This window comes from Podarcis gaigeae (assembly GCF_964106915.1).
Source record: "Podarcis gaigeae genome assembly, chromosome: 12".
In the NCBI taxonomy this organism is placed as follows: Eukaryota; Metazoa; Chordata; class Lepidosauria; order Squamata; family Lacertidae; genus Podarcis; species Podarcis gaigeae.
The window spans coordinates 41,563,225-41,589,020 of record NC_139688.1 but is presented as its reverse complement, the minus strand read 5'-3'; the positions used below and the strand labels follow the sequence as shown (position 1 = coordinate 41,589,020).

At 43.4% G+C, this 25,796-nt stretch overlaps 2 protein-coding genes across 4 annotated transcripts in view; one reads left to right on the top strand and one right to left on the bottom strand.

Moving 5' to 3' along the window:
- Window positions 1-2,026: 2,026 nt before the first annotated feature.
- NR1D2 (nuclear receptor subfamily 1 group D member 2) overlaps window positions 2,027-25,796 on the bottom strand; it is a 24,666-nt gene continuing 896 nt past the window's right edge. Inside the window, exons 2-9 of one of the 3 annotated variants that reach the window (XM_083705853.1) lie at window positions 17,867-18,124; window positions 17,301-17,398; window positions 14,497-14,585; window positions 13,826-13,970; window positions 10,749-11,413; window positions 9,389-9,574; window positions 7,858-8,068; window positions 2,027-5,330 (exon numbers count right to left, since the gene is read on the bottom strand). In XM_083705853.1, coding sequence (XP_083561979.1) covers window positions 5,134-5,330; window positions 7,858-8,068; window positions 9,389-9,574; window positions 10,749-11,413; window positions 13,826-13,970; window positions 14,497-14,574 — 1,482 coding nt within the window. In that variant the 5' untranslated portion in view covers window positions 14,575-14,585; window positions 17,301-17,398; window positions 17,867-18,124 and the 3' untranslated portion in view covers window positions 2,027-5,133. Of the gene's footprint in view, window positions 5,331-7,857; window positions 8,069-9,388; window positions 9,575-10,748; window positions 11,414-13,825; window positions 13,971-14,496; window positions 14,586-17,300; window positions 17,399-17,866; window positions 18,125-24,924; window positions 25,378-25,796 lie in introns of those variants that run through there. The other 2 variants (XM_083705854.1, XM_083705852.1) reach the window with 2 other exon arrangements.
- Window positions 24,095-25,796, top strand: part of NKIRAS1 (NFKB inhibitor interacting Ras like 1) — a 21,889-nt gene continuing 20,187 nt past the window's right edge. The window contains exon 1 of the mRNA XM_083706119.1: window positions 24,095-24,930. The gene's annotated coding sequence lies outside the window, so the exon portion shown is untranslated. The remainder of the gene's footprint in view (window positions 24,931-25,796) is intronic.

Genomic DNA, 25,796 nt, shown 5'->3' with positions numbered 1-25,796 from the left:
AGGATTTTAAAACGGTCAAACTGCTTTCAATGTACAGTGTGGTGCAGATGGGTCCTTAGTAATTACACACATATCTAGTAATCTGATACTGCTTCTTGGGTGTATTGTGGCTGGGTACATATTGAAGACATGAGTGCGAAAGTGTGCCGAATACATGAGAAAAGCAAGTGAGGCGTGTGAAGTGACTAAGAAGGAAATGATGGCATGATCAAAGCAAAATGCAGGGATGAGACTTCTGGGTTCTAGAGACCTCTGCTGTTCAAGAGAAAAGTTTCATGTTCTGCCCGGACTGCAAACTGCAGACATTCTGAAAGATCTGCTTCTACACAGCATGTTTTTAGTGACTGCTAGAAGAATCTTGTTTAACATTGTGCTTTGCTGACATTTATAGTGTTGTATTATTTTGTTTGAAGCCAACTCAAGATTAGGAGAGAGATTATTGTTTTAAATAAATCAGCACTGTCTGAATTAAAACAGGGAAACTCCCTAAACTACCTATCCATTTCTTTGTAAATAGCACAGGTTTTTTTTTATATTATTAAGTGGCATCCCGAATTTTATTAAGAAATTGCTTACACATGCTATGTAGAGCACATGTAGATTTAGGATGATCAGTACATCATCATATGGATTTAGATTTCAGCCTACAGACGCCACTAACCAAGAAATAGTACCTCAGGTTAAGAACTTTGCTACAGGTTTAGAACAGAAATTGTGCTCTGGCGGTGCAGGAGGCCCCATTAGCTAAAGCGGTGCTTCAGGTTAAGAACAGTTTCAGGTTAAGAACGGACCTCCAGGACGACTTAACCCGAGGTACCACTGTACTGAAGTGTGGTTTGAATGGCACGCTTCCATGTACGTGTTCAATGGAATAACACAGTTCATTAGTACTTTATGATGGCCTGTAACAAATGCAATACTATGATATGCACCAGGGCTGGATTTAGGTTTGATGAGGCCCCAAGCTACTGAAGGTAATGGGGCTCTTTATATAGCAGGTGGGGCCCATTGCTTACATCATAGGAGCCTACACAACACGAAACAGTTGCTGAATGTAGCTTTTATTTTATTTATTTTTTCTTTTACATTTTGGAAATGTACATCCAGGGTTTCTTCCTTTAATTTTTGGGGGACCCCCCCAAGAGAGTGGGGCCCTAAGCTATAGCTTGCTTAGCTTATACGTAAATCTGGCACTGGTATGCACTGACATGTCTTGCAAGAATTCCAATCTGGTATGGTGTCACACATTGCCTTCACAAGGTGAGATTCCCCCACCATTAACACACAAGTCAATGGGACTTATTTTGGAATCAGCCCGAAGCGTTTTGACTTAAATATGCATAAATGCATAAAGGTAAAGGTAAAGGGACCCTTGACTATTAGGTCCAGTCGCGGACGACTCTGGGGTTGCGGCGCTCATCTCGCTTTATTGGCCAAGGGAGCTGGCGTACAGCTTCTGGGTCATGTGGCCAGCATGGCTAAGCCGCTTCTGGCGAACCAGAGCAGTGCACGGAAACACTGTTTACCTTCCCGCCAGAGTGGTACCTATTTATCTACTTGCACTTTGTGCTTTTGAACTGCTGGGTTGGGAAGAGCAGGGACCGAGCAACGGGTGCTCATCCCGTTGCGGGGATTCAAACCGCTGACCTTCCGATCGGCAAGCCCTAGGCTCTGTGGTTTAACCCACAGCGCCACACGCGTCACATAAATGCATGCTGCAGTGTAAATAAATGCCATCCATGTCTTGCAGGCGTGGTGCTTGCAGGACACATAACACAACCTTTGTGCTTAACAGGCTTCCTCATTCAATTAACTGAGAGGACAACTCCATATTTGCAACTATCTCCTTAGGTTGACCAGGCAGCGGGGAGGGCCGAAGGCCACGCCACCATGCACATATTAGGATGTTGTAAACAAACGTTCATGGGACATTGGTCCAAGGCAACAAATGTTTCACATGTTTTGTCGTTTCCACTCCAGTGTTAATCTCTGATGGAGAAAAAGATCACACACAAGCAGCAAAGTCTGCTTTGCCAACATAATGCCCATATTTAATCTTTTTAAACATGAAAAACCAGAGTAAAAAAATTCATTTAGTTTCATACAGTACGTTTTTATAGTCTCTTAGCAACATCCCATCTACAGTACTCAAAAGTCTGATGCGAAATATTTCTCAGTATTTAACAAGTGTATAACCAGCAACACAGTAAAGCAGAGCTTCTTTAGATGTAACAAAATCTAACTTGTTTAGCAAATGGCTTCCTTGCTCACTAAGGCCAGATCCTTTTTTACACAGGCATTACCCAGTTATCTGAAGTTTGATGAGAAAATTCCTCTGTGTCTCATCTTAACACCACACCAGTGTGAGTAGCAGCAGTCCAGTGACTCTTAGTGCTGCCAGCATAACACAAGTGCTAGGCCCTAGAGTAGTTTTCACAACCTGGTGCCCCTCCAATTGTTTTGGACTACAACTCCCATCAGCATATGCTGTCTGCAGCTTATGGGAGTTGTTGTCCAAAACATCTAGCAGTAGGTTGACAACAGCTGCCTTGGAGACTGCAACATAGAAGAATGTTATAAATAAAGTTGTACAGTCGTGCCTCAGCAGTTGAACAAAATCCGTTCCGGAAGTCCGTTCGACTTCCAAAGCACAGCTTCTGATTGGCTGCAGGAAGCTTCAGCAGCCAATCGGAAGCCACGCAAGCCACGCCGGACGTTCCGAGTTCCAAAAGGAAGTTCGAAAACCGGAACACTCACTTCTGGTTTTTGATCATTCGGGAGCCAAAATGTTCGATTCCCAAGGCGTTCGGGAGCCAAGGTACGACTGTACTTGGATCTTGAATTTGTAAATAAACAACAACCCAGAACAACGTAAATCAAGTTCTGTAATGTACAGGAACATGTTGTTTAAAATGAAATTGCATGCATTTATTTCACCACATAATTATCTAATTATATGCACAAATATGGAAACTCTCTTTTAAAGCAATAAGCAATACTTTACACTGTGCTGGTTATACTTTTCTAAAGACTTAAAAATAGAATGAAGAGACATTGTATATGTAGGGAGGAAGCTTCTGTAAGAAGCCTAAAAATCAGGGCAACTTTTTTCTTTGATTTTTAAGCAGTGGATGCTAAATGGCTTACCTGTCCTTGATTAATAAAAAATATAGTTACTGAAATACCTGTATTATACCAAGTCAACAATTCATGTTTTGAAAGCATAAGCTGTCTCAAGACATCACCAAGTGGTTGTGCAACTGAAATTGGAAGAATGGGTTGTTTCCTAGTGGTCTGAGTTCGGTTTGCAGAAGACAATTAGATGCACATATTCCCTCTGAGTTAGATTGAATTTTCTGAAACAACCTCTTGAAATAAAAAAGCAGTAATACAAAATGCTCCAAAGTTTTATGCTGTGACAGGGCATCAAATCTAACTCCACCATTTAACAGCAGAAAATACTAAACATCTATTGAACCCATGAAGCTGCAATTCTTCACCTAAGCACAATGGGAGATGCAAGTTTGTACCTTCAAGCAATAAACAGACATGTGAAATATTGAGGATGTAAACTGGGGATTCAATGCTTTTCTTAAGGAGGAAGTAGAAAGAATTTTTCCTTCCATACTGTGGTAACAATAAGGCCAGTCATAATGTTCTGGCTTATTTTAAGTGCCATTGTGTGTTTTTACTTCTTGATATTATAGGAAAATATTATTTTGAGATAGTATCTAGATGCAAAGGAAATCCTTGCGCCTGGGGATTTATCATTGACATTTTAAAAAAGAACATCAAATTTATAGAAAAATAGACCTGGTATCAGACGGACTATCTAACAGACCTTTGTTATGTACACCAAAAAAGGTTTAAGAAAACCTTTACAACTCTAACCTTAATAGAACACACTTGGGCAACAAACATACCTCATGAGCCACTGACAGTGTCTGTTTTTTGTTTCCCATTCCCATTCAAGCAGCATACAGGTATATAAAGTGTACAGATTCAAAGGACACACAAAACATATGCAATGAAGGTGTCTGATCAATCGTTTCCTTGAAATTTATCATGATTCTCTAAAACTACACAATTACAAGCTTCATCTGAAAAATTTCCTTCCAGATAAGAGTAGTGTGTCCAGCAACTTTAAGTGTCTATTAGCACATAAGAATCTTAGAAGCAATAGATTTTTTTAAAAAGTCAGCCCAATCCAGTACCTTTAACTGATTTGACAGATCTGCCATTTCACTTTTGATTCTGTAAGACTTCTCGAAGCAGCGAACTCGGCACACCGCAGTTAACCTGAAAATCTCTATAAACATGATGAACTCTCGAGACATTTGGTTCGGCAGCACATCACCTAAAGCATCAATTCCATTGTTCCCATGGGTCAACCACCTTTTGTTTGGTTAACTTCTTCACAGTTGAAAAATATTGTGAAGAAATTATATGCATGTTGTTTCAATTAGAACTATTTACATACATACACTTAAATATATACATACACAAACAATGTATTTCTTAAAAGTCGTAACACGCCCAACATCTTTTCATACTATACATACATACAGCACATGTGCGCTTGGGCTTGGAGCTATCTAATCAGTTTACAATGAGACTTCCCCATGGAGCTCCTAAGCTTTTGAAAAGCAAAACAAATTTTCTGAGCTTCCTACTGAACCAAGATGAGATGCTCAAAGGGGGGGATAAACAAATTAAATCCATCTTCAGTTACTGTAGTGTCATTTATCCAAAATTCTGTTTTCTGCATATAGCCATTGTGCATTCTGGTTTATAGAAGAACCAGTTAATTGGTCTTTACTGTAAGGGTGCAGTAATTAACAGTCAATATCCGTAAGATTGAATGTAACCTCTTCACTTTTAGTGCAAATGGGGCTGTTTTTGGATAATCATGAAGAAATCTGTGGCCATGTTGTCACTGACGGAAAAAAATGGTCAACCTGAAAGGTTGTTATTGCATGGCAACAGAACATCTATCACACAGACAGCAAGTTCTTCTCCACAAAAGGTACATACATACAAACAAACAAACATAAATAAACATTTTATAGCATGAAATAACCACAGTTAATTGACAGGAAGCAAGTCCATTCTATAAACAAAAGAGGTAAAAGCCTATGGGTGAACTTTAAAGGCCAGGAGTTCCTCAGAGTGCATGTTGTTTAAGGAACGCAAGTCAGGCAACTTCAAGAGTAGTTTTGTAAATATAGAGGCTTCGTTCGGATGGTTTTTTGTGATTAAGGTCCTAAGCACGCGGATTAGTGTTTCTTGCAACGCTTCCACCGAGTTGACATTTTCTATTCCCGATCGTTCTAAACAACAGAAGAGAACGGAACGGAGACGGTTATTTGGTGTGCCAATTTATCACCTGTTAGTATGAAATTCAACTCTACGTTCAGCTATTTGTCAAAGCATTTGTGTTAGTGGGGATTCAGGGTTGACTAATGAAGAGGGAATACAAACGGAGGCATAAACCTACATACTGAAGCTTTTAGTTAGGTGCCTGTTTTGCAAAGCACTTCTCAACATCCTCACATAACAAAAAAAATCCTACCCTAAGTCAAAAGGGTTGTATTCAAGGTTAGCCAAACTCAGAGTAGACCCACTGGAATTAGTGAACGTGACTAACTTATGTTCGTTCATTTTAGTGGGTTTACTCAAAGGTACCCCTGGAATGCAGAGCAGTGTCCCCTTATTTTGTGATGCTATGAACAATCCAGAACTCCTCTTCTTTTGTAGCAGGGGGAATTTTGTGGAAAGGGAACAGGAATGAGAACCTGTCTGCTCCACTTGCCAAGTACACGGGGCCACTTTATCTTCTGCTGTACAGCTCTGCGGCAACTAAGGGTTCACCCACACTTCCCCTGTAATTTTTAGGCGTTCAACTTTTAGGTTTCTTCTTTCCCCCCACCATTTCCCCCAGGAAACCACGCTGTTTACTGATGAATCAGAACAAATGCCAATGGGTTTTCTGCATATTAATGCTTCTTCCAATTCAGCAGTAAACAGTGGGGGGTTTTCCCCGCAAGGAAAGTGGCAGGACAAAGGAAAAACCTCTTGGACAGCACCTACAAAGTGTGGGCAAGCCTTTTGTCTGAAATATGATGGTCTCTGGTGGGGCACCCTGGGGGTCTAGGATAATGTGGGTCTCCTGCTTCACGGGGAGAAGATCCATAGGTGGAGAAAGGCCCATGCATGAAAGCATTCTCCTGTTTGGACTACTGCAATGCCCTCCACGTGGGGCTACCATTGAAGGTGGAACCTGGAAACTACAACTAATCCAGAATGCGGCAGCTAGACTGGTGACTGGGAGTGGCCCCCAAGACCACATGACACTGGTCTTGAAAGACCTACATTAACTCCCAGTACATTTCTGAGCACCATGCAGTGTTGGTGCTGATCTTTAAAGCCCTAAAAGGCCTCAGCCCAGTATACCTGAAGGAGCGTCTCCACCCCCATCGTTCAGCCCGGACACTCATGACCAGCTCCGAGGGCCTCCTGGAGGTTCCCTCACCGCAAGATGTGAGGTTACAGGGAACCAGGCAGAGGTCCTTCTCGGTAGTGGCACCCACCCTATGGAATGCCCTCCCATCAGATGTCAAGGAAATAAACAGCTATCTGACTTTTAGAAGACATCTGAAGGCAACCCTGTTTAGGGAGGTTTTTAATGTTTGATGTTTTATCATGTTTTTAATATTCTGTTGGGAGATGCCCAGAGTGACTGGGGAAACCCAGACAGATGGGTGGGGTAGAAGAAGAGTTTGGATTGATATCCTGCTTTATCAGTACCCGAAGGAGTCGCAAAGCGGCTAACATTCTCTTTTCCCTTCCTCCCCCACAACAAACACTCTGTGAGGTGAGTGAGGCTGAGAGACTTCAAGGAAGTGTGACTGGCCCAAGGTCACCCAGCAGCTGCATGTGGAGGAGCGGAGACACGAACCTGGTTCACCAGATTACGAGACTACCGCTCTTAACCACTACACCACACTGGCTCTCAGTGTATAAATGATAAATTATTATTATTTATTATTATTATTATTATTATTATTATTATTATTATTATTATTATTGCATGCTACAAAAGCCTCTGCAGCTGTTCCTTCTTGGTCATTAGTGCTCTGTTGGTAGATGGGGCAGAAAGGAGTTAATCCAAGGTGGATTAGGAGATGCTTCCATTCCAGGGGATTTGGGGAGGTGACGGAGGTGGAGAGCAAGAAGTACATCAGACCTGGAGTGTACTTATTTTTCTTTCCCATTAGGATTAATGTGAGGGGAAATAGTAAAAAACAAACAACCAAAAAGCTGATGGCATGAACCCACCTGACATGCAAGGGTACGTTGGTGCGATTTCTGCAGCATTGCATGTCAATGAGAACACATCCTCTCAGGTCGCTTAACAAACAGTAACCCTTAACCATGTATTTATTGCTTTCTCAAAAAGCCAAAAGCGATTTGCAATAAAGAAAAACCTTGACGCTTAACATAAAACAAAAGAACGAACAGTAAAAGGATAAAAATCACACATGAAAAGTGGCCGCAAAATGAAAAAGTCCTCACAGGTGAGGCAAAAGAGAAACTGGCATCATTATTACTAATGGAACAGAAAAATAAAGCACTTGAAAATCTGCTGTTGTTGAAATTCTTCCACCCCACAGCAATGACGGAAAGATATAATTCTCGGGTGCTCTGAAGAAACCCCCACTTATTTATAAAAATAAACAATACTCCCCAACCCATTAGCTAGATTTCTTTTATTTTGAAAAGACGACAAAGGTGCCGATTTTAAATCTGGAGATATACAAGAATGTTTTATTCCATGGTATGGATTAACTTTCTTACCAGCAGACACAAGGACCACAGCTGTAAACAAGCTCATTTCTTCATCACTAAGGTTCAGGGCATTTAGTTTCTCACTAAACTCAAACATGGAGTTGAGCAGATCACCAGCTCCCATTGAACGCAGGTCGTCCACACTGTATTTCTTTCCACTAAGAAAAGTGACAGTGCGATCCTTTGCATCAAATAAGGATGCAAACCGTACCATTAAAACCTACACAAAAGAAAAAAGAGCAATTAAAAAAAGATTAGACCAATCTGCAGGACATTAGGGATAAAAGAAGTCAGTGTGTAACACAATACATTGATAATGTTGCTTGTCTGACAGCTGATGAACAGGCACAATTGCTTTTTTAAACAGAAGGAATGTTGTTTCTGTACATGAAAACAGGTTTCCCCACAAAATGACCAGCACAGAAAGCTTCCTGCATCACCAGCATACCTCCACCTGTGTAATACTGTCTCTGGTCCACAGCCTACTTTTATATTACTCATTTGTTTATAAATCACCCTCCACAATTTTCTAAAGTAAATACGGAGACTATACAAGTTAAAATATTCTCATAATAAATGTCTGGTCAAGATTAGTTTGCTTATACAAACTGATATCAAGCAAAAAAAATATTTAAGATTTAAAAAGCTAATGCAGAAAGTACAGTGGAACCTCAGTTTTTTAGTGTCTCAGAAGCCAAACGTTTCGGTTTTTGAACGCCAAAAACCTGAAAGTAATTGCTTCCATTTTCAAAAAAGCCTAGGAAGTCGAACGGCTTCTGAGCCGTGTTTCTCAATTTTCTCAGTTGAGTTTTCCAACCACCCATTGTGCTTCAGTTGTCGAATGTTTCGGAAGCTGAATGGTGTTCTGAAACAGATTACATTCAACAACCGAGGTTCCACTGTATTTTGGCTTAATAAACCAGAAACAAGGAACATTTCCCTGCACGTCCTGCTCCCACATTTGCAGTCTGCTTTTGCACCTCCCATAAAATCTCTTCCTCTATGAACCTTTCTGCTCCTCAAAACTGTGCACGTACTCTTATTTCCTCTGCATCAGGCTGAGGAAGTGGTGTAAACACATTTGCCACAATCCGTATCTATCCTGTAATTTCTAATGAAATGCTGCATTTTTACGTTTTCCTGCCAGACGTGTCAGTTTCAAGCAAGAAAAACAATGACCTAGGAGCATTTTAAACTGGAAATGTGTGCGCAGTCCAAGATCATTTGGTTTGTGTCCCATCTCAGGAGAGAGGAAGTGATTTTTCTATGGTTGCACCCATAGAAATGTACTCAACTCCTCCTAACGAAGACTGTTTCAAGTTTAGCAAGGTCCTTCAGGGGCACAATTACCCCATTCAGGACCAGAGAGTTCTCCACACCCACCTGTCCCCTATCCCCCCCAAAACAGTACTTCTGTTTTGTCAGGATTCAACCTCAATCTGTTATCTGTTAGGTGATTCAACACAGTGCCACATCTAAGGCTACATCACATTAACATTCTGTAAGGGTAAGAGGGTAAGAGAACTCAGTTAATATTCACCTCAAAGGTTCCAGCCTTCAGAAGGTTTACTTGGTCATGCTGCGAAAGGTCTCGGAAGCCTGGGACACGTTTGGCAAACTCCACCACTTCCTTCACAGCAGGAGTAAAGCTCATGGAAAATTCTTCCCAGACTTCATGACCAGACTTATTTGGGTCCACAAAAGGAGTCTTGTTCATTGGGCAAACCTAGATATTTATACACACAGTCTCAATATTCTATGCCAAGCAAACTGGCCAAGCGATTTCATAGTTTCAAAAATCTTCATAAGTTATTACAATAATAGGAACATCAACAAAATATAGTTGGAGACTAGGTACTAAATGTGTGAGGCCTGGATTAAAATTAAATATGTGTTACGATCCACAGAACACTTTAATGAAAAAATATTATTATGAAAGATTCACTTCCAAGACTCAGCAATTTTTAAAATCAGAGCTTAAATTGATCGGCTGCATCTTGCTAAAATCTGCGTGTGTATTTGATCTATCTTCTGTTTTCCAATGCACATTAAAAACATGGCATACAAAGCATGAGAGAAAGAGGGAAGCTTAAAAGTTGCATTTAATTCTCAAGTAAAAATACTGTGAGCCTGATCACCACCAAGTTTTCGGTGAAGCACGGCAGCTGGTTAAGTTTCACTGACACTAATTTTCCTAGCAATTTGCAATTTATTAGATGACAGTTAAGTCTTATTACCCAACTGACTGAATTCTATAAAGGCTGCATTACACATGCTAAACAGGTTTTAGATTTACAACAATATGCCTAGCCAAGGCTTGTGTTTGAGCACTTCTCCCTCTTCTGGAGCCACTGCGGGGAGTAGTTCACTTCTGCGTCCATTTTTGATTAACCAGAGTTTGCCAAGTTGTGACAAACTGTGGTTAATTTTAACTCTGGTTAGCTGAAGCAAGGCAACCTCATGCCATAGTTTATGCAGCTGGCTACATTTCGAGTTTGGATAACACAGCAAACTGGGATTGATTAAAAAACGAGAAGCAGAAGATTCCCAAGATTAGAAACAAACCATATTTGGGGTTGAGGTTTCGTAAAATATACCTCACAATAATGGCAAACATTTCCCACTATCAGCCATTTTCCCAACCATCCTTTTTTTTCCCAATTGGAAAGAGGTTCTTTTAGCGATGGACCAATTGATTTTGGCAACCCCCGCCCCCCAAAAAACACCTCAGTAATCTCCCTCTCCTATTTGTTGTTGTTGTCATTACCCTAAGGATATTATTTCACTAAACAAGGTAGTCCCAGAGAGAAGCCACTCCCAGCCCATGTGACTAGTCTGAACCTGTGCCAAATTACAATCCCTTAGAGAACTGTGCAAGAGAAATTAAGAATTAGTTGTACCAGGTGCATCCTTTCTCCAGGGTTGCAGGGGTAAGCATTCATAGACACATGCTGAGGAAAGCCACTTTCAGGCCTACCATTGCAACTTTTTGAGGCGGCGCCATTAGCAATGTTCACCGAATGGCTGTTTGTAAAGCAAAGGTTACTACGCCCATTTGGATAATGCATGTTGTTTCGCCCTTTGTGTTGTCCAATGAAATGTTGTTCATTCCCACCATGGTGGGCGCAGCTTATGCCACTATTATTGCTTTCGCTACCACCACCACTGTATGTTAGGTTTCTCTCCATATTCTGGGGCTGCCCAGGAGTGGGAGGGTTTTCGGGTTGCTCCTGGTTGTACATAAAGGTATCTTTGTGGGCTCTGGTCACCATGCCAATCACTTCTTCCTTAGCAATGTCAGAGGGGGGAGGGGGAGGAGGGGGGAGGAGGAGAGCAGGAGAAGGAGAAGAAGAAGAAGAACGGCCGCCGGCGTTTTTCTGCTCTTCTTGCCGTTTGGCGCTCAGCTCTTCTTGAGGAAGCAGAAGCAAAGGTTCTTGGCTCTCTTTCGAGGCTTCGCTGGACAAATGATCGCTGAACTGGGTGTTCATCATGGTTTTCATGGCGCTTTGCATCTCAATCAACATCCTCTGCTTCTCCCGTTTAGGAATCCGGCCAAATCGAACGGCTTCGGAAAAGGAACAAAACCAAAACAAGACTCTTTAGCTACACGCGGGCTGACAAATTCTAGCGGAAACGCTGTACAAGCAAACAGAACTTTCTCCTGCTTCAAAAACAAATCAAAACACAGAATCACATTCCACTCCGTGCTTTTTTTACTGGAGTACGCAGTACAGGCACCTCTTTTTTGTTGTTAAAATGTATGGCTCTTACTGTAACAACTTCAAAGTAAGTACCAGCACTTACTTTTGTAGGGGGGGAAAGCACTGATGCCACTGATTAAACCAGTGAGTGTATTTTTGACAGTAGTTCTCCAAATAAGGATTAGTGGACTATGATACTTGTTCTCCGAGCCCAAGGCAGCTTCAAATGTGTGCAGTTTCTCAAGCAGGAGCTTCGACTGCAAGGCCAAACAGAAAACTGCTTTTGAAAAGGGGAGGTACTTTTACATGATTACATGAAAAGGGAGGGAACTTTTACATGATTTGCTGGTTGAATTGACCCATATGGAACTCACCTTGCAGCCACATGATGAAAGGCAGGTTATAAATGCATATACAGTGTACCTCAGGTTACATACGCTTCAGGTTACAGACTTCCCTAACCCAGAAATAGTACCTTGGGTTAAGAACTTTGCTTCAGGATGAGAACAGAAATCATGCTCCGGTGGCGCGGCAACAGCGGGAGGCCCCATTAGCTAAAGTAGTACCTCAGGTTAAGAACAGTTTCAGGTTAAGAACGGACTTCCGGAACGAATTAAGTACTTAACCTGAGGTACCACTATAGTAGGAGTAATAATAATAATAATAAATAATTTATACACCGCCCATCTGGCTGTCTTTGCATAAAGTTGCAGGAGGGCCGGAATTCAACTCTCGATGGCTGTGTCTGGGAGACCTTAATATATTTTCGATTCGACTTTGGGGGTGGGGGTGGGGAGACACACCTTTTCCATTTAGAACCATTAATATGAGTCTTGAGTTAGTGCATACTTGTTTGGCCGCAAGCCACAACAGTATGAAGGTACTGAGGTACCACTGTAAATAAATGTCATAAAAGGATCATCTGTCTGAGCGGAGGCATTCCCTGGGCTTGAAGAAGCCTAAGGAACTTTACCAGAGGAAGCAGCCCATATTGGCTGCCCCTGTTAGCAATGTGTTTACCCAACTTGCAGTGGTAAGAGATTGCTTTGACTTCCTTTCCCACAAACACAAGCAATAACACAATGCAGGAAGCAGTTTTCATGCCACAAGTGGAAGATGTAACAGCTGTCACTTGTGTAGCTAAGAACAAGCTACAGCATCATTTTAAAATAGGCTTACAGTTTGGCAGCTCATGTAAAGTACAAAGACATGTTGGCTTGAGAGAGAAGAAAACCAGCCCCTTATGCTGGTCTGCCAATATGGGGAAAAGATGGTGTCAAGCAAAATCAGATTCTGGTTGGACAACCACTATTACTGCCTCCCAGCTGTAGGACTGGTTTGCACGTGTTTCCTCCCAAGGCCCCTTAAACCCTCAATCCCCTTAGAAATTGATGCATATTGTTTCACCATTTCCCGTACTTTTCCGTGTACAAGACTAGGTTATTTTCTTTAATAATTAGTCTAAAAAGAGGGGGTTGTCTTATACATGGGTAGTGCATAGGCTGGACGTTTGATTGGTTGCTGCCGAGGCTGTCAGGCACTATTGTGCTTGTTATTGGTTGCTGCGTCAATGGGTGGTGTTGATTGGCTGACGCTTCGGCAGTTGGGCGGGTGATTGGCAGCTTCTGCCGGCAATGGGACAGACGGGAGGCGGATTTCGTGACACGTGCAGGTGAGCAATCTTCAGCAATCCCCCCAGCTCAACAACTCTGTGCCATCTCCCCCCATTTTCTTAAATTTGAGCCCCCCCCAAAAAAATAGGTCTTATACATGGGGGCGTCTTATAAACGGAAAAGTACAGTATATTGTCCATTCTCAGTGTAATGAATACAGTTTATATCACGGACAGAAAGCTCATTACCAGGCTTCACGTGCACTACCTCTGTAATCCTTACTGTAATCCTGTATGCTCAGTCAGTATTTTCCCAATTTTGCTCCCCCCCAAGGGAAGGAGTGCAATAAAAAAGTAGCAGGTTGTCATTAAGGCATCTCATAAGTTCATGACTGAGGTGACATTTGAATCAGTTTGCATGTCACACCATTACTCAACACCAGGGTTTCCCAAACGTGGGTCTGCGGCTATTTTTTTGGACTACAACTCCCATCATCCCTTGCTAGCAGGTCCAGTGGTCAGGGATGATGGGAACTGTAGTCCAAAAACAGCTGGAGACCCAGGTTTTTGGGAAAACCCGCTCTATACCAACTTTTATAATTAGGTATGAAAAGCACTACAATTCACCTTTTTGAAGCTAACTGCTCTCAATATAGAAACATACCATCTCTTGACATCCCAACCGACAAACATTTTTTGAACCGGCACTGCTGGCACCTGTTCCTATTCATTCTCATTATAGAGCAGTTATTATTCTTCAGGCACTTCTTGTATTTGATATTCTGCTGGATGCTTCTTCTGAAAAAGCCCTGAAAAGAACAAGCAACTGTTAAGTTTCAAACCATCTTATTTTTTGCAAGCAATTTTCAAGCATGCCCCATCAACAGAAACTTGCATTGTAACCTGAAATCTGGCTATTGACAATAACATGCCAACTGATGTCCCCAAGCATCAGCTTTTCAACCAAGCACATTTCAGCAGTGCTTGTTCTGGGGGTACGCATACCCCTCAACATTTTGTGAATCCAAGTTTGGCCTCATTGAGGGGTAGTATTTCAATATGAGTACCCCTAAATATTTTTTTAAATAGAAAAAGCACTGCATTCAATATTCCGAGTGCTGGACATTGAGACCCCCAAAAGGATGGAAGGTCACAATAACAATACTCGCTTGGGAGATTCTGCATAGTTTTAAAGCTTGTACGGTTAGGGTTTTAGAGCTGCAACAAACATTTGCTCCCCCCCCCCCCAACCACCAGGTACATCTGCACTTGTCCCTGAAATTCTATTCGCCAACTGCTCCAATAAGATATTCACATTATAAAATTATACTTCACCTTGCACCCCTCACAGGCATGGACCCCATAGTGGAATCCTGAAGCAACATCTCCACAGACTTTACACAGCAGGACCATGCCATTAAATTCTATAAATAGAAAAATAAGCATTACAACCTAATAGAAACAACACATATTTGACTTGCGTTACATTCTTTTTGTTAAGAGGCAAATTCCGGTGTACCTGAAGGAGCGTCTCCACCCCCATCATTCAGCCCAGACACTGAGGTCCAACTCCGAGGGCCTTCTGGTGGTTCCCTCACTGTGAGAAGTGAGGTTGCAGGGAACCAGGCAGAGGGCCTTCTCAGCAGTGGCGCCCGCCCTGTGGAACACCCTCCCATCAGATGTCAAGGAAATAAAGAACTATCTGACTTTTAGAAGACATCTGAAGGCAGCCCTGTTTAGAGAAGTTTTTAATGTTCAATATTTTATTGTGTTTTTAATATTCTGTTGTGCGCCGACAAGAGTGGCTGGGGAAACCCAGCCAGATGGGCGGGGTATAAACAATAAATTATTATCATTATCATTATTGACAAAATGGGCATAAAATGAATTCCACACGCCTCCCCACTTAGTTGATTCCCTCAACTAAGAAACAAAATGGTATCTAGGCCTTAGAGCGAGGATTCCCAAACTTGGGTCTTCAGCTGTTGCTGGACTACAACTCCCATCTGCTTAGCAAGCGGGACATGTGCTCAGGAATCATGGGAATTGTAGGCCAACAAGAGCTGGAGACACAAGTTTAGGAAACCTTGCTTTAGTAGTTGGCCTAGGGCAGGAGTAGCTAACCTGTGGTTTTCGAGATCTTGCTTTACTACAATTCACACTATCCTTGACCATTCAGATCAGTAAGCTGGGGCCAATGGGAGCTGGGGAGTCTAATGACCATAGGCTGGCTATGGTCACTCAAGAACTGAGCTATTGGCCCCAGTCATCATGGCCAATGGTTAGGGTTGATGGGAATCTTACAGTATCGAGAGGGCCACAGGATTCTATCCCTTGCCTTAGAACCACTCTAGGAAGCCTGCATAGAATAACCATGCATGTGACCATCACAGAGATGCTTCCCCACTTGGGAACTCCTGTAAAAAAGAAAAAGTATTGTCTCTAAATTTCCCTCTGCATTTTGCTGTCTTCAGCCTGCGTGTTTTGTCATAGTACCATCACAAAATCGTAGCACCAACACAAAATTTCAGAGAACAACAAACAGATACATCTGCTTTGTGACACCAAACTGTGAGCACTGCAATATGTTGGTGCCATCATAGTAAACACACTTTCACAAATGTGTAGGATTCAAATGCTGGCCATGATTTGCCATATGAATTTTTTTTTTAATTACCCTGAAGTTATTTGAAACCTGTATGCTAGGGCAATCTTTTTACTACCAAATGTGTGTGTGTATATATCCATAGACAATATTTATGCACATATACATATAGATGTAGATACAGTGGTACCTTGGTTGTTGAACTTAATCCGTTTGACTCCCGGAACCGTCCAAAAACCAAGGCGTGGCTTCCAATTGTCTGCAGGAGCTTCCAGCACTCAACTGGAAGCCGCATCAGACATCCTGCTTTGGAAAAAAACGTTTGCAAACCAGAACAGTCACTTCTGGGTTGTGGTGTTTGGGAGCAGATTTGTTCAGGAACCAAGCCATTCGACAACCAAGATTCCACTGTATACACAGAAATATACAGTGGTACCTCGGGTTACATACGCTTCAGGTTACAGACTCCGCTAACCCAGAAATAGTACCTCGGGTTAAGAACTTTGCTTCAGAATGAGAACAGAAATCGTGCTCCGGCGGCGCAGCAGCAGCAGGAGGCCCCATTAGCTAAAGTGGTGCTTCAGGTTAAGAACAGTTTCAGGTTAAGAACGGACCTCTGGAACGAATTAAGTACTTAACCCGAGGTACCATCGTACCACCAAATTGCAAACAAAGAAACACCCTGGGTGCTGACTTTATCAATGATGAAAATCTTGTTATCCGTCAATCATGTTGGTAACAGTTTCCAAGTAGAGTCAAATACAGAATCAACAGTTGGGAAGATTAGCAACCATTTCAGCACCACGCAAACTCGAGGAAAATTATTTCTAGTTTAGCTCTACAGATAACAACCAAGTTGCTGCTGGCCTCTGGGGGAAAAAACACACAAGAAATCTTGCAAAAAAAAACCAATTCCAAACCAAACCATGTTCTGTTACAGTAAACCGGGATTTTACACTGGGATTACGTTCTGGGATAGCAGCCCAAGCCAAAATTGTATACACGCAACTCTCAATTTGTGCAGTGGCAAAGCACACACTTTTCCCTCAGAGATGCCTCTGTTTCAAAAGCATTGGTTAGTAGGGGATGGGAAAGACCTTAGCCTGAGACGGGGGGTGGGGGGTGGGAGAGAGAGCGCTACCAGTTAGATTAGGCCGTATTGGGTGAGGTGGACGCAGTATGGAATATGGCATCTTACATTCCTTCTACATTTAAAATAATATACACAGGAAAACTTGGGTGCTGTTACAGATTGAATCTAGCACAATGGAAGATAGAATCTGCGGATGATTAGTCTTATTTTGGTGTTCCCACTACTAACCGTGTACAGTGCGCTGCCAAACTTTTACCTACTTTCTGTTTGGTAATTTGCTTCGAATTTACTGTAAGCAGACAATGAGCTGTATAAAAGCAACCTTTTACACAACTGGAAGCCTCGATGGCCTCAAAATGGGGAAGGTTGCCTAACTGGGATGGTTGGAGGGGGACAAGTCTGGGGGTCCTTTAATAGTCAGATCTCGACTTTTAAACTTACTTGTGGACCACAGGACAACATGGCCTGTTGGCACCACTTTGCACTGTGAGGCAGGAGCTCCAGTTTGCCAGAGGTTGAGTACCAGAGCTACAGTCTATCTAGAAGGAAGGAAGTCAGAGGTTAAGCACTGAATGTTAAGTGCTACAGGCTCTAGGCAGAAGGATGCCCTCAGGCCGCAGACAAATATTATTTATTTAGTGTGGACAACATATCAACAATCAATTCAGATGTTATGTTTGCCAATCATGGTTTGGAGATTGGGAATTCCCAATGTGTTTAGAGGCTTCTTCCTCCAGCTCCTCCCTTTTAGGTTTTGCTATAACTATAGCATGCCCTTATGCCTGAATCAGGCCTAAATATGGATAATGCTAACTAGGAGAGTCTCCAAACCATGGTTTGAAGAATCCTGATCTGTAGTCAAACCCAAACTAGCCCCAGTAGCAAAGCACAGGGGAGAAGACGAAGCCCTAAGCACATTCCCTCCCATTCTCCCAACCACAGACTGGAAACATGATGTCTGAATTGAGCCTAAACAAAAGCAGAGCTACTAGAAAATGAATACTTACTTGTAAGTCCACCATGCCCCTTGGCCAATGCAGTTACACTTGGCTGGCTGGCCTTAACGCGGTCATCTAACTGGTCATTCTTTGGTACTCCATCAGAGCCCTCTTTGCTCTTGCTGCTGGAGCTGCTGTCTGAAGAGGAGCTGTTTGGTGACTGCGGTACAGGTGACGAGGACAGGAAGCTGCTCTCCGATCCCTCGCTGTGGCACGAGGCAGGGCTAGAGGCTGAACTTGAAGAGCTGATGTAAGCAATCACACCACCTGTCGAAGGAAGGAAGAAGGAATATGTCTACCAGCTCACAGATCCACTTGACAACGCACTTCCAGAAGTCTCTCCCATACCACATGTAAACAAACCCCGTTCCAAACACCTTTCTAGTTTTCAGAATCGGATCACGATACGTACTGTAGTGTCTTACTTTTAGCAATATGTTCCGAAACAAGACACAGTTTATGAAATCAGTTAAGAATGGAAAGTAGAAAATGCAAGCATTTTGTTTCTGAAAGATTGGAAGAAAGGGAATCGGTGGGACAGACTTGTTAAGTATTCTATACGATTTATGCTGTATGCGTGATGTTCCATTATTATTTTTATCTTTTTGTTTGTAAGCTGCTTTGGGATTTATATGAATAAAAAGCAGCATAGAAATAGAAGAAAAGACAAGACAAGACAAGACTTGAGACTGCAGGTAGATTTTCCTTTTCTTTCATGTCTATGAGACAGCAAGCTTAAAACACGTGCACAAGTGTGTTGACAGAAAAGCATTATAAAAGTGTAACAAATAAATAATAGATAACTCTTAGCACCAACAAAAACTATAATCCTTATTTATTTCACATGTATCACGTTCTTCCACTAAAAGGAGCTCAGGGGAGCTTGCATATGGTTCCTTAACAGGCTCCATGGCGGGTTTAGCTGCAGCCCCATTGTGTACTGACAGGCCTCCCTCTGGGCATCAAAGTGGCACGGTCTCAAAAACAACAAACAGGAAGAAAGAAGTATTTTCATCCATGAAGGATGAACAGAAAGAAAAACATGGAGCAATTTGCTTGGCGCACCTCTATAATTCACCAGGGACTGCCGCTTTTCGAAAGACAAATGGGTATCTCTACAAATAATAATTCCACAATGAAAGCTTCTCCCAAAGAACCCTGGGAACTGTAGAGAGCCTTTTGTTCAACAATCATAGTTCCCCTTCATAGAAAGACAATTCCCTGGGTTCTTTGGAATGAATGAAAGACAATCAGGGACAGATACTCCCCCCAAGGGTAAATTTTTCACAAGCACATAAATAAACTCAGGCTGCGATGGTCTCAGAACTTACTCTGAAGAAGTCCTATGGTCAACAATGGGACGACTCCAAAGCAAGTGGTTTGATCATTGTGGCCATTGGCGTCTGCATCTCCCCACAGGCTTTCTGCAAGGAGGCAGGTTCCCAAGTAACTTAAGTGCTTTTGAAATTTTTACCTGATATTCTACCTTGCAAAATAAGAGTGAACGTTCTAGCCTTGAATATACAAGTCCCAAGTCGAAGAGCCTTATTTTAATTACATTTTCTGTGAAGATATGAGACTGGCATTCTACTTTAAGATTATTGTGGGTGCTTCCAAATGGGTACTTATCATGGGATTTGAACACATGCATGACTACACTTTGGAGGGCATCAAAGTACGTTCCCCTTCCCCATTTAATGCGGACTTCCTCTTCCCGGGGGAAATAAAATAAAAACAAGAAACCCAAAACCCTGTTGCCAACAAACCATTTGCTGCATTAAATGACCGGTAAAGGTAAAGGGACCTGTGATCATTAGGTCCAGTCGTGGCCGACTCTGGGGTTGTGGCGCTCATCTTGCTTTATTGGCCGGTCATGTGGCCAGCATGACTAAGCCGCTTCTGGCGGACCAGAGCAGCGCACGGAAACACTGTTTACCTTCCCGCCGGAGCGGTACCTATTGATCTACTTGCACTTTGATGTGCTTTCGATCTGCTAGGTTGGCAGAAGCAGGGACCGAGCAACAGGAGCTCACCCCGTTGCGGGGATTCAAACTGCCAACCTTCTGATCGGCAAGTCCTAGGCTCTGTGGTTTAACCCACAGCGCCACCCGTGTCCCGCATTCAATGAACTTGCTTGCAAATTCAGCCCCATTTGGAAGTACCCCACAATCCAACATTAGCTGTTTCCTAAAGCAAAGACTGGTGCAATTGTGTGCGTGTGAGAGACCGACGCACACCTAGGTCTACAGCTACTATCATATCATACAGGCTTCTTCACAACAACTGATGTGCAGGAGCTGATCTTGCAGACTGAGCCCATTTTCTCCAGGTTCCTGCAAGTGCCAGAAAGAAAAATCACCCCCATTCTCAGGGCACGCCACCACCGCCCGTGGAATAGCTTGCAACATGGCGACAGCCACCATGTGGCATTTGTTATGTGTGAATCAGCCCCAAGGCAGCAATCTGGAACATGCTTACTTGAAATTGGGGAGATCAGGCATTATATTGAAGGCTGTTGCTTTTGTGTTAATGTCTCCCTAACTGCTTTCATGACCTATTAGATTCACATTTTATCAGTACTCTACAGCAGCATTACTAGGAAGTATTTTGGGGAGAAGAGAACAGGTAAAATATATTTTCAGGGAGCATGTTCCCTCTTACAGTCATGCTCGTAAGTAAATGCACACAGCTTTGCAGTCTAAATGTCCTTCAAACACTGTGATTCTCAAGAATCCTTAAGAAAATATCTTCACATTGAGATTGCTCTCCACAAGGAATAATTTATAAAATCATGGCACAGTCCTAACCTCTTCATATATGCCAGGTTAACGTTTGTCATGGGAAATCTCTAATTCATAAGTAACCACGATAGTACCAATGGAAGAAGTAGATTCAGGCCGCAATGAAAATTACGTAAGGCTTAGGGCTCCATAATTATTTATATTTAAGAGAATTATTAGCATTCCAGTGACGCATTTGGTAATGAAGCTTTGTATCAAAGGAGAAGCCCCATTTCAAATAAAACATGTAACGCTTTCAAAACTTTCAACGGCGTTCAAATTTGGACATGTATAAACCCACATCCTAGCAGTGTCATGTGAAAAATGCTACTATTATGTGTGAAAAGACATTGACACATGTGCACAGAATAATGCAAATTATTATAATTATAGCTCACTGGGCATGTGCTTTGCCAGGAAGTCATTATGTAACCTACTAGCATAGTCTCAATATCAGTTTAGTAAGGAAGTTTAACATACGCATAAGCAGTCATGTGTAAATGTGTACAATGACTCAGGCAGGGAAAATGCTTAACAACCTGCACACAGGCTAAATAATAGGAAGCATGGAGTTGGGACTTATAGGGCAATGATCCCCCCCCCCCCGGGACCAAGCAAACATTTACATTCCCGAAGATCTCTATTAGGAGGGGTGCTGTTTCATATTCACAAAGGATCTTGCTCACAACAAACCGCTCAGGGTGATGAAAACGAGAGAGAGAGAGAGAGAGAGAGAGAGAGAGAGAGGCTATGAAGAGCTCTAAAAGGATTTATCCAAACTAAATGAATGGGCAACAAAACAGCAACTGAAGTTCACGGTTCACTTTAAACGTAGAATGGTGCACGGAGAACGGTGCAGAGAAAATAAATTCACACATACACAAGAGGGGACCTTAACGGGTGTGACTAGGATCCTAGTAGGGTCACGATAGATAGCTTTGTGAAAATATCAACTAGATTTGCAATAGCAGCAAGAAAGGCAAACTCCGTTTTTAAGAATTATTAGGAATGGGAGTGAAAATAAAATGGCCATTAGCATTGTACCTTTCCATAATGCTTTCTCCTCTGCTCTGTACTTTTACCAGGTGATTCCCCTCCTCCTCCTGTTTCCCTGTGTCTATTTTTAGGGACCTGTCAAGACTGCTTTTTGTAAAGCACTATGTATATTCACACAGTGCTATGTACATCCATAGTGCTGGATTCAGAACACTTTCTTTTTAGCGGAGGGGAAAAAAAGTTGGCCAGGACAGAACACGAACATTACATTGCTATGACAAACATGTGATTGGTGTAGAGAAAGCAAATAAGGACATTTCTCTCTCTTTCTTGCAACACCGCAATTTGGAACCACTTGATTACATTAACTGACAGTGCACGTAAGGCAGAAAGTACATGGAATGCATAAATAACACAGAGGATCTGCTGTCACAGGATGTGGTTGGTGTTTACTAGCTAAGATGGCCGTAAAAAGATTAGACCAGAAATGAGGAATGTATGGCCCTCCAGAAATTTATGGACTTCAACTCCCATCATCCTTGACCATTGGTGATGCAAGCTAGGGCTGGTGGGTGCTTGAAGTCCAACGTTACGTGGAAGGCTAAAGGCTGGCCACCACCCTTGTGTTAAGACAGTTTCATGGAGGATAAGTCTACCAGATGTGATAATCTAAATCAGGGTTTCTCAAACTGTTTTGGACTACTGTTCCCATCATCCTTGGCCACTGGTCCTGCTAGCTAAGGATGATGGGAGTTGTAGTCCGACAACAGCTGGAGACCCAACTTTGGGAAACCTGGGTCTATAGTCAAGAGTGCTTCCAAATGCCAGCTAATGGAGGGGGGAAACCCATAAACTATCATTGGCCACTACTGGAAACGAAGTGGAACTAGATAAGCCCCTCCATCGGATCCTGCAAAGCTCTTCCTATTTTTGTTATACATGCACATGTGACAGTGAGCAGAGCCAGACCAGAGTCTGGTGATACAGTCCCCCCAAAATTCCACCAGAGTGCAGGAGCCTCTGGCTAAAGAGTCAGCTAGAAGGAACAGCAATTTGGGGGTAGGAATTAAAGGAGATGTTTTCTAATGGAGTGAGTTAGTTAGGGCTGGATTTAAGATGAGAGAAAAGGCTGGATTTAAGATTAAAGATAGGGCTGGATTTGAGAAGAGGGATAGGATTTGAGATGTTAGACAGGTTTCAGGTTGGGCGACCGGGAGTGAGATAGGGAGAACTGGTTCTGAGTTAAGTTAAACATACACAATGAGTTGATTATCCATAGCGACAGGACAGAGCCTCTAGCTTGGATAGGGAGACCAGGTCGAGGGTCTGGGTTGAGGGAAAGGTATACAGACAGGAGTGTTCTGGGAGGGCTGAGTTTGAGTCGGGAGAGGTAGATCCTGTGGGAATTCAGGCTACCTGGGTGTCAGTGTAGCCAGAAGGGGAGAGTTCTTCTAGGTACCAGACAACTCCCAAACCAGTAGCAAAGGATGGGGTGATTCCCTAGGTCTGTTATACCATTTAGAAGACCTCAGGTATGGGATGGTCAAGAGTAGGCACCCCCAAACTCAGCCCTCCAGATGTTTGGGGACTACAATTCCCATCATCCCTGACCACTGGTCCTGTTAGCTAGGGATGATGGAAGTTGTAGTCCCAAAACATCTGGAGGGGCAAGTTTGGGGATGCCTGATTAAGAGAGTGGGGAACCAAGGAAAAGTGCCCTCGCTCATGAACCAAAGTATTTAGCTGTGAGGGAAGCGGTACGGTGTTGAAAGTGCTTAACATATCTAAGTGATAGAAACTGAGTTAAGCATTTTGGAATCTATTCTGTAAACCTGAATATTTAACCACCTGAAGTGTACCAACTGATTTCTAGTGACTGAAGTTTAAGAAGAGTTGTGTCTATAATATTCTGTTTAAACCTGACACATCTTAATAGTTAAAATAAATTAATTAACTTCTATCTGAAAGAATGCATTTCCTTACGCACTTGGTTCCATGAACTTCCTTTTGTTTAATAAAACATTTCTTGTTTGTTTCATCAACTCCTGCCTGAGACTCTAAATCATTTAAGTTTTCCCCACTAGATAATCTGTAGTAAATTGTAGAAATTGGTGTAATTGGTGTACCTCAAGGCGGTCGCACTATATTTAAGGGGGAAGTTAGCATGAGAGGATCCGCCCTATAATTATTTGGTGGTACAGTATTAAGTGGCTTTAACCTTGTTAATTGTTTGTTGCTATCTAGGAGACCTACCAAACACATTTTGAAGAGAACCTGATTGCTATTATTGGGCTTAAAAGCCATTTCAAGTCATCCAACATCTCCCCCTGGCTCAATCAATCAGTTTATTTGTATGCACCTTTGCAAAGTTAAAACCATGCTCAAGGCAGCTTACGACATATTTTAAAAAATTACACAACTCCAAACCTAACAAAAGTAATCATAAATACTGAACATCACAAAGTTCATTGCTTTAGGAAGCTGGTACATGTTGTTATATAATCAGTGTTCCGCAAATTTTGCCAGCTCAGTCTATTTTATTACAGGGATTTGGGGAGGGTGAATTTCGTAATTCCCATCCCTTCCTGTCTCCTTCGGCTTCAGGACTGGTGAAAGAAGCAGCACTTCCCCTCTGGTCCTTGAATAAGACTTTTATAAAACATAATACCGTTCTTATCCTCCTAGCCTCAGGCAAACTGCCCAACGTCCGTGGTTATTATGTAAGTCCCTCCGGAATCTGTTCGTGTTGCACCACCTGACTTGCGTATTCCGTGAGCTCAGCCATCAGGGAAGACGACTCTCCTCCGACCTGTTACATTTCGAGAGCTGTGCACATGGGTCGTCTGTGCATGTGAGAGAGCGAGGCGGTCGGTGTCACATGGATGCGCGCACCCAGAAGCAGCTGCACCAGTAGCCTGCCTCGATTTCCATAGCATTAAGGCAGCTGCAGAGGAAGAGGAGGAACTCAAGCGTCCCTAAGGTTCAGATACCCGATGAATGCGCGCTAGCTAAAGAGTAAACCTCTCCGAGCACAGGCTTTACTTCCGAGTAAAAATACGCCAGGGGGCAGCCCTAAATCTAGTAAAAATAAATCTTAACTGAGGTTCTGTCCCTCCTTACGTAAAGCCTGCCCCCCAAACATGCGCCCATGGCACCCCCTATTTTGGGGACGAGGAGACACGCGCGCGCGCGCCTCTTCCTTGATCCGATTCTCCATGCAAACGTCGCCGCATTGACCTTGCCATTGACCCGTCTACTCGGAAACTATTCACTGGATTCAATGATGCTTACTCGCAAGTAATTGCGGTTGTTTCGGATCGCAGCCTCAGGCTAGGCGTTCCTTCTATTCTTCCATTAAAAAGGTGTGTGGGGGGGGAATTAACATCTGGGGTAGCAGCCACGTGCAGGGCCAGGCTCGCTTCTGGGTAGCCGCGGAGGAGGATCCGGGTGATCCTACTGAACTCAAAGAGGGGCTTGAAGGCGCGAGGATCGCGGCGCTCCACGGCTTGCGGCAGAGCAGCTTTTGCAAAAGAGCAGCGTCGAAGCTCCGCCCCGCAACCTCGAATGCACTCGGATCTCCCGAAGCGGAGCGAGGTCGCCTTGGGGCCGCGCCTGCCTCGCAAGGCGGCGGCTCCTCCTCTCCGGCAAGGCTGGAGAGGGAAGAGTCCCCGGCTGGCAGCAGAAGGAAGGGACGGGAGATTCCCCAGTCTGCTGGGCGCAGTTTTGCAACGCGCCTCCCTCCTCCTCCATCCGCTCTGCCGGCTCCTGCCTGCCTGCCTGCTTCCCCACGTGTCCTTTCCCCGCGCCGCCCCCTGGATGTAGGTCACCAAAACAAGGGCCTCCCGCCGCCGCCTTCACGTGTCTCTCCACGCGGTCGCCGGCAGGAGGCGGCCGCCCCGTCCCGATTGTGTAATCCCCGACGTCACAGCCAATCAGCGCGCAGGCGGCGCCGAACGTAAACAAAGCGGCGCACGTGGCTCGCCCGACGGTCCATGTGAGCGGCTGCTTTTGAGAACCGGCCGGATGGGAAATGGATGGGCGGCCGGGGAAAGAGAGAGAAAAGGCACCGCGGGAAACCCTAGACGCCGCCGCCTCGCGGAGTCTCCCACCAGGGAGAGGGGAGTCCAGTCAGCCCCGAAGGAGGGAATACGCCCCTCGGCCCC